Raw genomic sequence first — 16,716 nt, forward strand, 5'->3', positions numbered from 1 at the left:
GGCATCGCCTCCATCCCCAGATTGTTTTTTTCCGCCATTGGGTTCGGATGTGTTTCGGTTCCCTCTGTCGGAACCGATAGTTGTTCAACTTCTACTCGAGACCAAAAGGTCTTTAGGCTGGGCGTCGGTATAGTTGCGTTCGGGTTTCTTTCTGACTCTCAGCCCCGATCTCTTGCTGCCCTTCCACGTGCTTTCGGCGCGGACGGGCCTACACTACACTCTTGCTATGGAGCGGACTCCGTTTAAGAAGTGCCCGGTGTGTAACTCTAAATACTCACACCTCAATGTGCACCCGGTGTGCAATACCTGCTTGTCACCGGATCACCGCGAAGACGCCTGCATGGCGTGCTCGAAGTTCCGGAGCAAGAAGACTTTAAAGATTCGTCGAGCCCATAGGCTCCAGGCTAAGTTATCAGCTGCGGCGCCCCCACCAGATGACATTTTTCAAGAATCTGTTGAGGACGAAGACGACGTGCAAGGTTCGGACTCTAATCCCGCATCCGAAGGGGAGACCTACGACGCGGGTGAGGAGAACTTTGCCGAAGTCACTGACGAGGTAGGGGACGACGATCAGGCTTTTACCACGATGGGAGATAGCTCGGAGGAGGAGCATCCCCAAACAGACTCAGGGGTTAGTCCCCTTCATACGGCCCAGGTCGAGGGATCACCTTCGGGCCTTACCCAAGATCTGACTATGAGTCCTACGTCCCCGCCTTTGGGCCCGGTCACGGACATTTGTGAACCATCGCTTACTTCGAAGAAAACGAAAGTGAAGCCGACTGGTCCCGCACCCTCGGATGCGAAACCGAAAGCGAAAGTTGAGATGGTCAAGAAGGTTCTGGAGGCGTCAACTTCCAAGAAAGTCAAAATGGCCGACTCTAAGAGCCACGCCAAAATGGCCGACCCGAAGCCCTCGGGGTCGGTGCCGAAGGCGAAATCGTCCGACGCGTCTGCGTCTGCGTCGGCTTCGAAAGGGGTCGCGGACCCGCAAAAGGCTCTGAGGAAGCGTCAGGGCGACGACGCTCATGGCCATGGGGCGTCGGCTCCGAAGAAGGTGGCTGCCGGCGATCAGGCTCTCGACGACGGGGGGTCGCTCGGACCGGTCAAGCCCTCTCCGGCCTTAACGATGAAGGTAGCGGAATCCCTGCAGCGGATCCGAAAGGACAGTGTGGTTCCCGCTCAGGACGCTGTGGCGCCTAAGCTCCCGCCTAAGCCTGCGAAGGGGCAAACGCCTATTCGTTTCACCCTACCACCCAAGACGGCGCCGAAGGCCTTCGCGTCGACACAGGGCGGACACTCGAAGGAGGTACTGACGCCGAAAGCTACCTTGGTGGCGTCGAAGCTTCGGCTCCAGCCGCTTGCTGAGGAAGAACGTCGTGAGGTAATCATCGACGCCAACACCGGAAAACTGTCTCTCCTCAAGAGGAAGATCACGACGGAGCCGGCGTTGGAGCATTTCAAGATCCCTCTCAAAAACAAAAGGGACTCTGCAGACTCTTCGACTCTGGTGGAACCTGTGTCCCCACAAGCCCTGGGACTCTCGCCAACGCATTCCCCCGCAGGCGATGTGGACGAAGACGATGCCGAGTACACCTATCCGGCGTACTCGGATCCGGAGGAGGAGCGTGCCCCTTGGTCCGCCGGAGGCGACACGGAGGACCCGCAATCGGGTCAGGACACGCAACTCTTTGCGGCCAAGACGTCCCCGACGGAGGACTCGGCAGCCTTTAATGCTCTGATCGAGCGAGCTGCGGCTAACCACGACGTCGAGCTGCACTCGGACCCCGTGGATGTGGACTTCTTATTCGACACCTTCTCTGTGGCTGAGAAGACAGTCAAGACGCTGCCGATGCTCAAAGGTGTGCTTAAACATGCAACGGAAGTCTTCAGGGAGCCCACACGGGCGCGTGTTGTCAACCCTCGAATCGACAGGAAATATAAGGCGGCGCCGACGGATCCTACCTATATCCGGGGACACTTGCCATTAGACTCCTTGGTTGTTTCCAACGCTCGGAAGAGGGCGAACTCTCAGACTACTGGTGACGCTCCTCCCCCAGACAAAGAGTCCAAGATCTTCGAGGCCTCAGGCAAACGGATTGCTGCACAGGCAGCTAATATCTGGAGAATTTCTAACACCCAAGCCCTGCTTGCACGTTATGATAGGGCCCATTATGACACCTTAGAGGCCATACTGCAACACTTACCTGACCAATACAAGGAGGCAGGGGAGATGCTGATTCAAGAAGGCAAACTCATTACGAATGCCTCCATCAAATGTGCACTAGACGTGGCAGAAACAGCCTCCAGGGCTATCAACACCAGTGTGTTGCTTAGACGCCATGCCTGGCTTCGAATTTCAGGGTTCAAACCCGACATCCAAACTACGATACTGAATCAAACGGTGAATCCTGACCACCTGTTTGGACCTGAGGTGGATGCCACCCTGGAAAAATGAAAAAAGATACGGAAACTGCCAAATCAATGGGGGCTTTACAAAGTCAGCAGTTTCGGAGTGGTTCCTTTCGCCGCTCAAACTCCAGAGGCACCACAAGGGGGCAGGCATCCCAATCCACACAGTATTACAAAAGTAACACCCAGACCCCGTACAACAACAAGGGTAGAGGTGGTTACAGAGGCAATAATGTCAAGGGTAGGGGACGTGGAAACAATAGCTCCAGGTCCACCACCACCAACAAGCAGTGACGTCTTGCCACTGCCCCCCGACCATACAACACCGGTTGGGGGGAGACTCCAGCAGTTCCTGCCGGCGTGGAAGAACATCACCACGGACAGGTGGGTGAGGTCCCTTATCCAGTACGGGTACTGTCTAGAGCTTACTTCCATTCCACCGGACATACCCCCAAGAAGCCGTCCTATGTCTGGCGAGCATTTGACCTTGTTGCAGCAGGAGGTTCTAGTCATGCTGCAAAAAGGGGCAATAGAGCTCGTTCCTTTGCGAGAGCGGGGAACAGGGGTTTACTCCCTGTATTTCCTGATTCCCAAGAAGGACGGATCCCTCAGGCCCATCCTGGACCTCAGGCCCCTAAACTGGTACATACTCTCGGAGCACTTCCATATGCTCACGTTGCAGCAAGTGCTTCCCCTGCTTCAGCAAGGGGATTTTCTGGCTACGCTGGATCTGAAAGATGCCTATTTTCATATCCCCCTGCATCCTTCCCACAGAAAGTATCTCAGATTCACGATCTTAGACCAGCATTACCAGTTCAAGGTCCTGCCGTTCGGGGTCACCACGGCACCAAGGGTATTTACGAAGTGCCTAGCGACTGTGGCGGCGCATCTCCGTCGCCAACACGTCCACGTCTTTCCTTACCTGGACGACTGGCTCATTCAGGCAAGGACGGAACGACAGTGCGTAGACCATGTGTCACGCACCATTCATCTCCTGCACGATCTGGGTTACTCTCTGAACTACCCCAAGTCCCATCTCCAGCCCGCCCACGTGCGACAGTATCTGGGCGCGACAATCAACACTCTGGCAGCCACTGCGCAGCCAAATTCAGTGAGAATCGCCAGTATCCAGGCGCTGATCCAACGATTCAGACCCCAGCACTCGCTTCCAGCGAAGGTGTTCATGCAGTTGATAGGCATGATGGCCTCCTGCATCTCCATTGTCCCGCACGCGAGACTACACATGCGTCCGCTTCAGGAGTGCCTAGCACGTCAGTGGACTCAGGCTCATGGGCAACTGACAGACCTAGTGTTGGTGAGCGGTCGGGCATACAACTCTCTGCATTGGTGGAATCCACAAAACCTTTGCAAAGGCCGACCATTCCAAGAGCCTGTCCCACAGATTGTCCTGACAACGGACGCTTCTCTCCAGGGTTGGGGAGCGCATGTACTCCACTACACGGTGCAGGGACTATGGACACTACAGCAAAGGAAGATGCACATCAATGTGTTGGAACTGATGGCAATCTTCATGGCCTTAAAGGCGTTCAAAGTACATCTGTGCAACAAGGTCGTGTTGATCCGGACGGACAACATGACGGCCATGTACTACATCCAGAAGCAGGGAGGCACACACTCTCCACAGCTGTCTCATCTGGCTCAGAGCATGTGGAAGTGGGCCATTCAGAGGAACATCTTCCTCATGGCAGAGCATCTCCCGGGCAAGGACAATCAAATGGCGGATCTGCTCAGCAGGCACAGCCATCAGATGCACGAGTGGGAGATACATCCATCAGTACTCCAACCGTACTTCCAAAGGTGGGGTCATCCAGAGATAGACCTATTTGCCACAAAGGAGAACGCAAAATGCCGAAACTTCGCCGCCAGGTTCCCACACCCGCAATCACAGGGCAATGCGATGTGGATGAACTGGTCAGGCAGATTTGCGTACGCTTTTCCCCCAGCACCTCTGATACCGCTGGTGGCACGCAAGCTCCGGCAGCACTCGATGACGCTCATCCTGGTTGCTCCGACGTGGGCTCGCCAACCATGGTACACCACGTTTCTGGAACTCTCCGTGGTACCGCATCAGAGGCTTCATCTCACTCCCAGCCTTCTGACGCAGAGCCATGGCGACATTCAGCACCCAGATCCGCAACAGCTCAACCTGGCGATCTGGCTCCTGAAGTCCTAGAGTTTGGCTACCTCAATCTTCCCCCCGATTGTATGGACATCATTCGGGAGGCAAGGAAGCCCACTACTAGAGCTTGTTATGCGGCTAAATGGAAGAGGTTTGTCATCTACTGTGCTAACCACAATATTGACCCGCTAGATGCTTCCATTCAGAATATCATCTGTTACCTTTTCCACCTGTATCAATGCAATCTAGCGTACTCTTCCATCCGTATTCACCTGTCTGCTATGGCAGCATACCTCCAGAATAGGCAGCACCTGTCACTCTTTAAGGTCCCTGCTATCAAGGCCTTTCTGGAAGGACTCAAAAGGGTCATTCCACCAAGGACCCCACCAGCTCCAGAATGGAACCTCAATGTGGTTCTTACAAGGCTGATGGGTCCTCCCTTTGAGCCACTGCACTCTTGTGAGCTTCAGTTTCTGACTTGGAAGGTTGCGTTCTTAGTAGCGATTACATCGCTTAGGAGGGTTAAGAGCTGCAGGCGCTCACCATCCAAGAACCTTTCTTCCAGGTGCATGCTAACAGGGTGGTGCTCCGCACTAACCCTAAATTCCTACCCAAGGTGGTATCACAATTCCACATTAACCAGACGATCGAATTGCCAGTGTTTTTCCAAAACCCAGAGACGCTGGCGGAGCGCATGCTCCACACCCTTGATGTTAAGAGGGCCTTGATGTATTACGTAGACAGGACGAAAGATTTCCGCAAAACCAAACAACTTTTTGTTGCTTTTGCTACTCACCACAAGGGAAACGCAATCTCCAAAGCGGGGATTGCTAGGTGGATAGTAAAGTGCATCCAGATCTGTTACGCTAAAGCTAAACGCACTCTCACTATCCCACCGAGGGCCCACTCCACCAGGAAGTTGGGGGCCTCTATGGCTTTCCTAGGTAACATTCCCTTAGAAGATATCTGTAGAGCAGCCACATGGTCTACCACACATACTTTCACTAAACACTACTGTGTAGACGTACATTCCAAACAGCAGGCAGCTGTTGGTCAGGCTGTTCTAAAAACGCTTTTTCAGACTGCTGCAGCTGGCACGGGCGGCCGCCGTTAATGGAGGGACTGCTATGTATTCTATGCACAGATATGAATTCAGCAGCCCACATGCCTCGAACTGCAAATGCTACTTACCAGTATGCATCTGTTCTTGGCATGTAGGGCTGCTGACATTCATATCGCCCACCCTCCTCCCCGGCGCCTGTAGCAGCTGCAGATTTTTATCATATACATACATATGCTCATAGCATGGTCATCACTCACATTCTTCACTCCATCTCTGCCAATGGCTAAAAACAATCTGGGGATGGAGGCGATGCCCATGCGCACTGTAGTCCAGGGGAGGAGCCACCTATCTCGTGATACTTCGAAGACTCTTCCAGGACAACAATGTGCAATCATCCGGACCCAACACTAGGTGGCGATCTATGCACAGATATGAATGTCAGCAGCCCTACATGCCAAGAACAGATGCATACTGGTAAGTAGCATTTGCAATAACCTACCACACGCTCTTCGGAATGTGAAAGAAGCGCTCTTTTAATTTGATTCTTGTTGCTTTTTTGCACTGTGGTTCCCTGACTGACAGGACTGTATGTTGTACTGTGTGAGTGCACGCTTTGTCCCGCAGTGGTAGTCCTTGTCCATAATATCATCATACTTCATGAACACTTGCCCTGCAGTTTGACGTCTCACAGGAAATGCTTATGCTTTAAGATTCTTAGTGCAAGGTCGTACTTTGGTGTTAAGCCTAATATGTATCCAGATGTATTTGATCTCCCAATTCCACCCACTAAGCACCATCTGAACAGTACTGTCTTTATTTTACAGGTGATCCACTGCAGTGCCGTGCCTGGGTGGGGCAGTGCGCCCTTTACATTCTGATTATGATGATTGAGAAAACTGCCATTGTTGTAGTCCTGCGAATACCTCAGTGGAAAGAGGTTTGATTCCTGCTTCCATATAACAAAACCTGTTTGAGAACTGTAGCGTGGTTGCCTAGATATCTGACATATCTTTTTGAGGATGGTTAATGTACTAATAGTAAATGATTGTTGCTCTGAGTGTGTGTATCCAGAAATGAATTGCCTCTCAACTGTTTGCAGCACTTCAAAATAATTTTAAATCCGAAAACAGGCATTCATAACTTGACCCCTGCCTAGTGGAGGCATCACTCCAGCTCCTGCTGAAGCTGTTTCCAGTCAGCAGATAGCACCACCCCTACATGACATTGGGCTGTAGATTGAACCGCATACAATGCTTGTGCCAAAAGCAACCATTCAAATTATTAGAAAGCAGAATGTTACTTGTAATACTGTGACGGAAGGGTCAAACATACATAAATTCTCTTCCAGTATATTACTTTTTCCAGTAGAACTACTTAGCACAAAGTGGCCTTTGTGTGTACTTTGTATGTGCTTAAGAATCCTGTGACTTCAGTATTGGGTTTGAGCAATACAGAACACAGCTTTCATGGAAATGCTGAGCGAACCCGGTTAAACCACGGAGCCTACCTCCGTCAACATCTTAAGTCTGGCAAATATGCAGGTTCCCTGCTTGGTGGGCTGAGAAATTCAACTGTATACCTCCTTGGCCTGTCCTGGTGAATCCAAAATGTGCTTGGGATTGCTTGTGCCGCAGGGTGGAGACAGTGATGCTAGTTTGGTCCAGGCTCCTCCTTTTATGATTGGGTTAAACTGAATTTGATAGGATTGTCCTGTTTTGTTGTGTCACTGACCAGGTACATTATGTTGGTATGATTTCTGCGGTGTTCCCAGTGGTTAACTAGTGGAATTACTTGGAATGTTAGCCACATTTCTGGTCTTAGAGATACAAAGCATCAAACACTGTTTCCAAGAGCAAGAATGCCTTGGTGACATACCTTTTCTTTATTTAGTGATTGAACGGCAGTGCCAATTAAATGTGTACCAATATAGTGGGGCCCTTTCCATTTTCAAGCAGGCCGCCCTTTGCATGTTCAGGCAGTCCTTTATCGTCCTTTTTACACTTCTTGAGGTATTTCATCTTCTCTTGTAGGTCCCTGTACCTTGAGAGGCACTCAGGGGCTACCCGCATTGCTTAGGCAAGCGGAGTCTTCAACAGGGTTTTTGCCATCACATCTCAAAGGTCTGTGTTTACAAAACATGACTTTCAAACTGTTTTGGCAAGTTTCTCCTTGCTCCTTTGAACAGCAACACACGGATACAAATCAAGCAATGCAACCACAGCAGACACACGCACCTAATAGTCTTCTACCCACATGGGCCAGTTGATCGGATCACTTGTGTGCTGCAAATTTCGAGGAGTCTCTTCCTCGCAAGTTAGGTAGACACAGCACAGTCAAAATACCATATCTCTAAGACTGAGGTTTTTAGGCTGCACCCACTAATGGGGCTCATTCATTAGAGAGTTTCAAACCGAGTGCAAGAACCCAACTAGATGCAGTAGATTTTACCAGTGGACTTAATACAGGTGAACTTTGACAACTGAAAATGGTGTTCTAAAGCCAGGAGAGCTACATTCAGTGACTGACACCATAGCTTGGATTTTGTTCTAATTTTCCTAGCAGTTTCAGGTGAACTTTCATCTTGGTTTCACATTGCATCTACTTGTTCAGTTGTGGTTCCTTTATAGGTCGAGGACCGTAGGCTGCGCTTGCGCAGTTCGGTAAGGAGATTTAATGTTTCTTAGTACGGGGTTTGTTAATCAATCTTTTTAGTCTTTATTGTGGTTAACTTGGTAGTTGGCAACTGGGTTGACAACTTCAGACAGCACCAAAGAAGCTTGATAAATAATTTAAAGGGAACATCCAGTGCAGCGGTGACTGCTCCGCTAACGCAGAGTAGCGTCGCCCCACAGGAAAAACAAAATGATAATAACACCATATTATATTTACTTTTCCAAACTGGCTAGGTTCAGGTGCGGGTGGAGCTGGGCTGAGCTGGGCTGTCCACAGAGCAGGGGAGGATTGGTGAACACTTTCTAAGTGCGCATGACAGTTTGACTGGCCGTCTTGGGCCGGTTAAACCGTCATGCACACTTAGCATGTTCTCCACCCGGCTGTATTACACAGCCAGGGAGGAGAACATGAACAAGCTCCCAGTCCCTGTCTGAGAGCCGACCAACCACAATGCTGCTGTCATGCTGGTGACAGCAGTGTCGTGATTGACTTTGTGGAATCTGGGTGCCTTTGTGCTTCCTGTTTCCTGCATTGGACAGAGGAGAGGCAGCCGCTGGCCGGTAAGTGGATTAAAAAAAAAATCCCCTGCCTTAACAGTACAGCCCCGTAGCAGCCAATACTAAACCAGTGTAGACAAGAGTTCTCCTGGCCCATTCCTGCTTCTTTAGCAATCGCCACTAATAAGCATTCTAGAAAGTTCATTTGTTTAATGTCAGCTGTGTCGTTAATTACGGGATCACCCTTTAAGGCATATCTTCTTTCTGTATGCTTTTATTGGCGAATGCACAGGAGCATTTTTCACAAATGCCTAAATGGGATGACGGTGTTGCAGTGCATCATGGGTGCCAGGTTTAGTCATACTGTTTTCTTGTCTGGAGTTTTCGTTCATCTGTTCAATGTCTGTGTTTGAGGTGTGTTATTTTTTAATACTCTTGTAATATATGTTTTTTGTGTTTTTAAACCTGGGCAATATATGTATCTTTCTTTTTTTTTTTTTTTTTTTTACAGGTAGCTTTGTTGATTACAACAGACAACGCACAGCTGGAGTTGGCTATCGTGATGCTTATAGTGCCCTTCTTTGTGAATGTAAATGCATTTTTCTAACAGCTTTCTGGACTTGCTTAAAATATACAATATTTTAAAGATTTGGGCTTTGGGATCTCCCTGAATTATTGATCAGTATCAGTTCTGTGTATACCTGTGGAGCTAATCAGAGATGACCACCATTTGACTTTCGTCGTATATCCTAATAGACTTGCATGTAATGAAGAATGCTTGACTGTTTACTTCATGAAATGTCTGACGGTTAGATAAGACCCGGTTCACACAGGGGATGCTCAGAAGTCCAAAATGTGAGATTTATTTTCAAGTTCACATATATTTCCATTAATAGCCAGCAATATTTGTAACTCAAGACTGAGTGCTTGCATGTGTAAATATTTATTTACATAGACATGTAGCATGGCTGCATTTTTGCTTGAAGAAATGTACAATGCCAGTGTATTTCTGCTGTTTAACTTGTTTCATGTTTCACCATACGGAAAAAAAAATTCTTGTAAAGAAAGCATGTACTGTACACCTCCTCCTATTTCAGGGGCGCCCTCTCTCTTAATATCCTCAAAATGGATAACTCCTGTCCTTGACAGGAGTAACTGTATGACAGTTTCTGAGTCTGAAATGTCCAGCAAAAAGTTTATGAAAATCCTTACACTTGCTAGATTGTGATTGTTCAGCACCTGTAGCAGATGTCAATAACATAAATGCTCAAAACCGGACTGATTTGAAGGTTTTCTCATGCTGAATTACTCTACACTGAAGAAATTTTAATGTGAGTAAATCGGGTTCTGAGGTCAAAAGGCCACCATTCCTTAATCAGTGAATCAGCATTTTCCTTTTGTAAATGTTACTAACACAAGTTACGTTTTTGGAATTTTTTTTAGAGTTTTATATAGAACGAACTAGACCCGAAGATATTGGGTATCTTAGCGCTTTACATAGCACCAATTTTGTTACATAAGGACACATTCATTTTTGTTTAGGCACAGGGATATTAAGTGATTTGCTCAGAATCACAGTATGTTGAGCGTTGTTGCCGAGACTCGAATCCGGTTCCCCAGCTTTGAGGTTGACCGCTCTAGCCATAAGGCTACATCCTCTCCCCATGTTTGGGTGTGTTAATAGCTTTGTGAAACATGCTCAATGATCCTGAGCTCGCACTATTGATCACGAACACCAAACAATGAGAAGGTCTACCTTGCCCTAATAAAGGAAAGGCTGCTCCATTGTACAACAAGTAAACATCTAAATACTGTTTTTTAGGGGGCGTGGCCAAGCAGCATGGCCAACCGGACGTGAGCTCCACCAGCTCCCGGCCAACAGACCCTGTAATCCTGCTAATTTATCCTGTGCGGGCTCCTACGGGACGGAATCGTGGGTGGCATGACCCCCCTGCTGCCTGGGGCTAACTTTTGTGGCGAAATGAGGTGGGCCCCGCGAGTGTGGCCGAGAACTGCCACGGCGCCCCAGACCTCTGACTACGCGAGGCCAGGGATTGCGGCCTGCTCTTGGAGGGCGGCGGAGCAGCGGGAACGGGTGCCGGCACCTACAGTGGCGCTGACCGGACGGCGGAGCCCGCTGCCAGCTGTGGCTCCGACTTGAGAGGGTCCGGTAGGTGTCTTCTGGGGCCGACAGAGGCCTGCGCCGCTCCTGGGGCTGGGGTGGCTGATGCGGCGGCCGGCCCGTCCTCCTGGTGCCTCTCCTTTGCGGGGAGATCGTCGCCGCTGAAGACGCGGCCCAACTAGAGGGGCGCCCGACACCTGAGGGGAGCCAGCGGGTCCTGGAGGAACCCTCGTCTAGAAGACTAGAGGCGGCCCGCTCCTAGGTGGGGCCCCGGACTGCGGCCTACGCCCCGGACCCAGGTGGGTGCAGCCCTTGGGGCTAGCTGAGAGTGTCGGTGGGCCCGGCGGGGACCAGATTTCTCCAGGCAGCCAGAAGAAGCCCGATTCTGCTGCCCATACGCCCCCGGCCTGGGGGAGGCGACGGGAAGATCACGCACGCCGGCCAGCGCTGGCGGTGGAGGGCGGCCTGCGCAGCCTAGATTCAGTAACAGGCCCCAAGTGACCCGGGAGTCTGCAGTGTCTTGGGCCAGCCGGCTCTGGTGGGGGAGAGCGGCCTGCGCTGCCCAGATCCGGCAGCAGGCTCAAAGTGACGTGGGAATCTGCAGCGTCTGGGGCCCAGCTCGGCCCAACTGACTCAGTGGCCCTAGTCCCTTGGGGTGTGCCTTCGGGAGTACTCGGCTGCATCTGTGCTCCTTTACAGCTAGAATCATTGAGGTGGTCCTGGGGGCCACTGCTTGTACAGCACCCCCGAGGACTCGGCAGCGCTGGGGAGCCGGCCCCCCCTTCAGGGGATCTCCCTGCAGCACGTGCCCCGAATATTGGACATTAAAGAGCAGAGACCAGGGGTGCGGCACCTGCCAGGTACGCTTGTGGCCCTAGGAGTGGGCTGAACGCATCCTCGGGAGTCGGGCCGCTCTGGAGGTGGCCCGGAGGTACGGGGGAGACTTGGTCACTCTACTGCCGGCCGTTGCGGACGGGGGACCGGGAGAGAACTGTCGGCGCCTCGGGCGCAGCGCTTAGAGAGTCTGGACTCCCGGGGTAGGCCCATTGTGGGGTGGATCCACCATCACCGAGACACCGAGTGGCACCCGGATGTTTAGTGGCCCTCCTGCGTCCCTGCACCGCATCATCCCCATGATCTTGAGGTGTTTGAGGCCTGGAGCACCGGCGGGCGGTGGGTCTTGCAGGTTCTAGAGACAGGCACACATAAAATACTGACAGGCTCTACAGGCTGCGGATACCTAACGTGGGGCTGAGGATCGGTTGTAGAGTGGAGCTGCGGAGTGCTTGCAGGGCTTGGGGGTGCGAACTGTACTAAAAGAGAGCAGACGGTACAGGGGGCTGTCCCTGCTACCCCTTTGGCGTGCCGACAGGGCCACTTGGGGCACTGGCAATGCGCAAAGACAGGATGTCCCGATCCACGCACCCCAACACGATAATGCAGTACACTACCCAGCGGCTGCTGTCAACGGATCACACGGCAGACTGGCCAGGATGAGGGAGCAGACGCCCCCGGCGTACTCTCACGGGCAGAGTTGCTGAAGGCAATCCAGGGCTCCCACACTGCACTAGAACGCCAAATAGAAACTGTGTCTATTGACGTCAACCTGCTGAGGACGGACTCCGGAAGGTGGCAGATAAAGTCTTGGATGCTGAGGGAAACATAGAACAGTTGCAAGGCGAGGTGGCCTCCCTCAAGAAGACGGTCTCACAACTTACGGCCACGACGGGAGCCCTGGAGAGGCGAGCGGAGGATGCGGAAGGGAGGGCGCGTTGCAGCAACTTCAGGGTTCTTGGTGTGGGGGAACGAGCGGAGGCAGGCAACGCAGAGCGTTTCCTCGAGAACTGGATTCGTACCCTGTTGTGCCCGAGAGGCCTGTCGGAGGTCTTTGTGATTGAGAGGGCCCACCGGGCTCTGGTTCCCACGCCGCGGTCGGGGGCTCCGCCGCGGGCACTTATTGCCAAAATTCTAAATTATCGTGATAGAGACTGTATTCTGCGTGCGGCAAGGGAGGCAGCGGACCTTACCTTTGAAAACAGCCGGATCTCCATTTATCCGGACTATACCCAGCAGGTCCAGGAGCAACGGAAGTCCTTCTTGGGAGTTAAACAGAAGTTCCGGGAGATGTACATGCTGCTATACCCGACCAAACTCAAGGTGCTGTCACAGGGGAAGGCACACTTCTTCGAGTCCCCGGAAGAGTTCTGGGAATGGCTGGCGATCAGGGGTGACGACCACCCACCGGGTGAGCGCGGGGGACCCCGTGAGAAATGGGGGACTCGACCGCCGCGGAATCGCCCCAACAGACTACGATGCCGCTCCGAAGCCGCAGGGAGTGGGGAGCGCCGCAGAGTAACGCTGGGGAAGATGGGGCACTAAACCTGGCCCTGTCTGAAGCTGAAGACGAGTCTGGGGCCTCGAAGCCTTCTGGGCCCGAAGACATACTGGTCCCGGATACACTGCAGGACGCGGCGGGGGACATGTCGCTCACCGCTCCGGTGATTCCAGAGACTGGAGGGACTGGGACACCAGAGGCGGCGGGCCCCTCTTGAAGGGACCCATGGATAGCATGTAGTACATGTGCGGCATATGCCGGGTCCTCGGGCCTCGTTGGGTCCACTCCAGTGTAGAAAGCCTGTGTGCCATATCCTTTACAGGGGGTTTCCTCTATATGAGTAGTGTATGAGTGAAGGGGGAATGTGACTGCGGACAGAGATGGGTGGGTATGGATTTGGGCCGTCTAGTCGAGCCTGGTATTTTTTGCATAGATAATGGGTCTGGCAGGGAGTTGGTGAGGGGGGGTAAAAGTTTTTTTTTATTGTTTCATTGAGTGAACTTGTCTCGTTGGGCGAATGGGATGGCTGTGTACATCCTGGCACCAGCAGGGTAAGGGCATATTGGCGTATATGGTTGTTGATTATATTTTGCTCGCAGGAGGTTTGTGGGGGCACTGTTTGAGGGGAACGTTGAAGGGAAATGTTCTAGGCATCATTTGTATTGCAGGTCGGGCACCGGAGGGGACATTTTCAGTGCACAGCCTGCTACGGCAGGGCGAACTCTACTGGACATCATGGGGTATAAGTTTATGAGCTGGAACGTGAGGGGGCTAGGCACATGCACGAAACGATACAGGGTCCTTTCCTTCCTTCGTAGGCACAATATATCCATTGCTTGCTTGCAGGAGACTTACTTGGTTTTGGACGGGGCGCAGAAGTTGGGGAGTAAGTGGCGTGGTCAGCTGTTCCATGCATCCTTCTCTACATATGCTAGAGGGGTTTTGGTTTGGGTGGCGCCTGAAGTACCGTTCGCTCTCCAGTATATAGAAGCGGACATCAATGGTTGATACCTACTCCTTAAGGCCAAGCTTGATGGCAGGTAAATAGTTATCCTAAATTCCTATGCACCCAACACTGATGACCCGACATTCTTCGGGACCCTGCAGAATGCCCTGATTCACGACCTGGGGACCCCGATACTTTGGTTTGGAGACTTTAACTGTGTTCTTGACCCAGTGCTAGACAGATCCCCTCCCCGGGTGGGCACTAAACCCCGTATGACTGCACAGCTTAAGGAGGTTATGGAAAACGTGGGGGCGGTGGACGTATGGCGCCTCAGGCACCCGGCGCATAAGGTATATATATACATGATTCTCCCTCACACACAAAACAGTCTCCTAGATAGAATCTTGGTGGCAAACGCCGAACTTAACATGACCGTGGATGTCACGCACCAGGCCCGTTTTTTGTCAGACCACTCTCCAGTGGCTTGCGTGGTTCAATGGAGGTCCCCGGTGGTTCGCCCCCGTATTTGGAGGCTCCCAGTGGATAAACTCCGAGACTCAGTGGGGAGGGACCACGTGGATACCGCCATTGGGGACTATGTCGACCTCAGTTGGGGGAGGGTAGCGTGTCCTTCGCCACCAAGTGGGAGGCCCTGAAGGCGGTAGTAAGGGGCGCCTATATGGGGCTCACCTATGGGGTCCGGAAACAGCTCCTCCAGGATCTCCAGAAAGCGGAAGATACCCTCCTGCATGCCAAATATGTGGAGGACCCTAGCGAGTATCAGAGACTGGAGGAACAGGCTGCCCAGGCACTGCTACATGACACCCTAGATAGGCTCAACAAGTACACCCTGGGCCAGTATAGACAATGCCTCCACAGAGAGGGTGATAAGTCAGGGAGGCTACTGTCTTGGATTCTGAAAAGGGAACAGAACAGACCCCCGAGCGTATAGTTGCCCTTCGGGACCGTAACGGAGAGTTGGTCTACTTGGAGCAGGCCCTCCTGGGGGTTCTCCACTCCCATTTGCGGCAAGTATACGCTGCGGACCCGGACTTTTCTGGGGCCTCTTATCTCCCTTATCTGCAAGGGTTGCCTGTGTCGACCCTCTCGGACTCTGATCGGGAGGAGAAGGACGCAGGCCTGACTTTGCTAGAGGTTCGTGGTGCGCTGGCCCACTTGCCGCGTGCAAAATCGCCGGGTAGCGACTGGTTCCCTCCGGAGTTTTATCATGAATTCCGGGATCATTTAGCTCCGCTCCTTTTGCGGGTCTTCCTTGAGGCGTTCGAAAGGGGAGACCTCCCACAGAGCATGGCTCAGGGGGAAATCTGTATGATCCTTAAACCTGGGGGAGACAAGCATGATCCCTCTTCCTATCGGCCAATCACCATGATCAACACGGACATCAAAATTCTCACGAAACTATTGGCCATCCGGCTGGCACCCCACATGGAGCATTTAGTGCACCAAGACCAATGCGGTTTTATCCACGGCCGCAACACGGCTATGAACCTGAGACGGTTGACCCACATTCAGCACGAGCTACAGGGAAGGGGAGAGCAAACGGTCTTGGTCTCCATAGATCTGGCAAAGGCGTTTGACACCGTCGATTGGGGACACCTGCAGGCGGTCCTGTGGACATTGGGCTTTGGGCCTATCTTCGTCCGTTGGGTGCAGATCCTATACAGCTCCCATAGTGCTTGGGTACGTCTGGGAGGTGCGAGATCGGAGGAGTGGCGAATGGGTCGGGGCACGAGACAGGGGTGCCCCCTCTCGCCGCTACTCTTTGCACTGGCTTTAGAGCCGTTTGCTGTCAAGATTCGTACTGAACTGCGGCTATCCAGGTTGGGGGGACACGTGCAACATCCTGTCGCTATACGCGGACAACACTTTATTTTATTTGACAACGCCCAGAGAGGCGCTCCCGAGATTGCTGCACCTCCTGGATCGTTTTGGTGAGGTGTCGGGCTTGCGACTTAATCGTAGTAAGTCCCTAATTTTTCCACTATCCGGCTTTGACATGGTGCCTCTTGAGGACTTACCGGAGCTTGGGCTACGATGGGAAAGAACCAGTTTCCGTTACATGGGCATTCATGTGACCTCGACGGAGGAACAGTCTCTCGCCCGTAACGAGGATAGGGTGCTCAGGTCTCTCCGGCAATCCATAACATTCTGGAATACCCTACTACTGTCCCTCATGGGGCGACTGGCGATCGCCAAATTGGTGATTCTGCCGAGGACACTGTATGTCCTTCTTCAAAACTCGATGTGTCCTCTTCCTCCTAGGGTCTTCCGGACTCTCAACACGCTCCTCACGTCCCTGCTTTGGGCGGGACAACATATCAGGGAGGCTCTTAGTACCGTAGTGCGCTCCTTTGAGGAGGGAGGATTGGAGGCCCCACGATTCGATCTATACTATTACGCGGCGCAGCTCCTCCCGGCGGCCAGATGGTTCGCAGACGTGGATGTGTGGGAAGACACGATTGTTAGCGGGACGGACCACGGTGCAAGAGCTCCAGATGGCTTTGATGCGT

At 52.3% G+C, this 16,716-nt stretch overlaps 1 protein-coding gene across 1 annotated transcript in view; it reads left to right on the forward strand.

Annotated features, from left to right (window-relative positions):
• The window catches only part of STIMATE (STIM activating enhancer), a 136,693-nt gene that overhangs the window by 101,691 nt on the left and 18,286 nt on the right, over positions 1-16,716 (forward strand). The window contains exons 5-6 of the mRNA XM_086939187.1: positions 6,437-6,549; positions 9,294-9,371. Of these exons, the coding sequence (XP_086795313.1) occupies positions 6,437-6,549; positions 9,294-9,371 (191 nt within the window). The remainder of the gene's footprint in view (positions 1-6,436; positions 6,550-9,293; positions 9,372-16,716) is intronic.

This window comes from Lissotriton vulgaris, chromosome 9 (genome assembly GCF_964263255.1).
Source record: "Lissotriton vulgaris chromosome 9, aLisVul1.2, whole genome shotgun sequence".
Lineage (NCBI taxonomy): Eukaryota > Metazoa > Chordata > Amphibia > Caudata > Salamandridae > Lissotriton > Lissotriton vulgaris.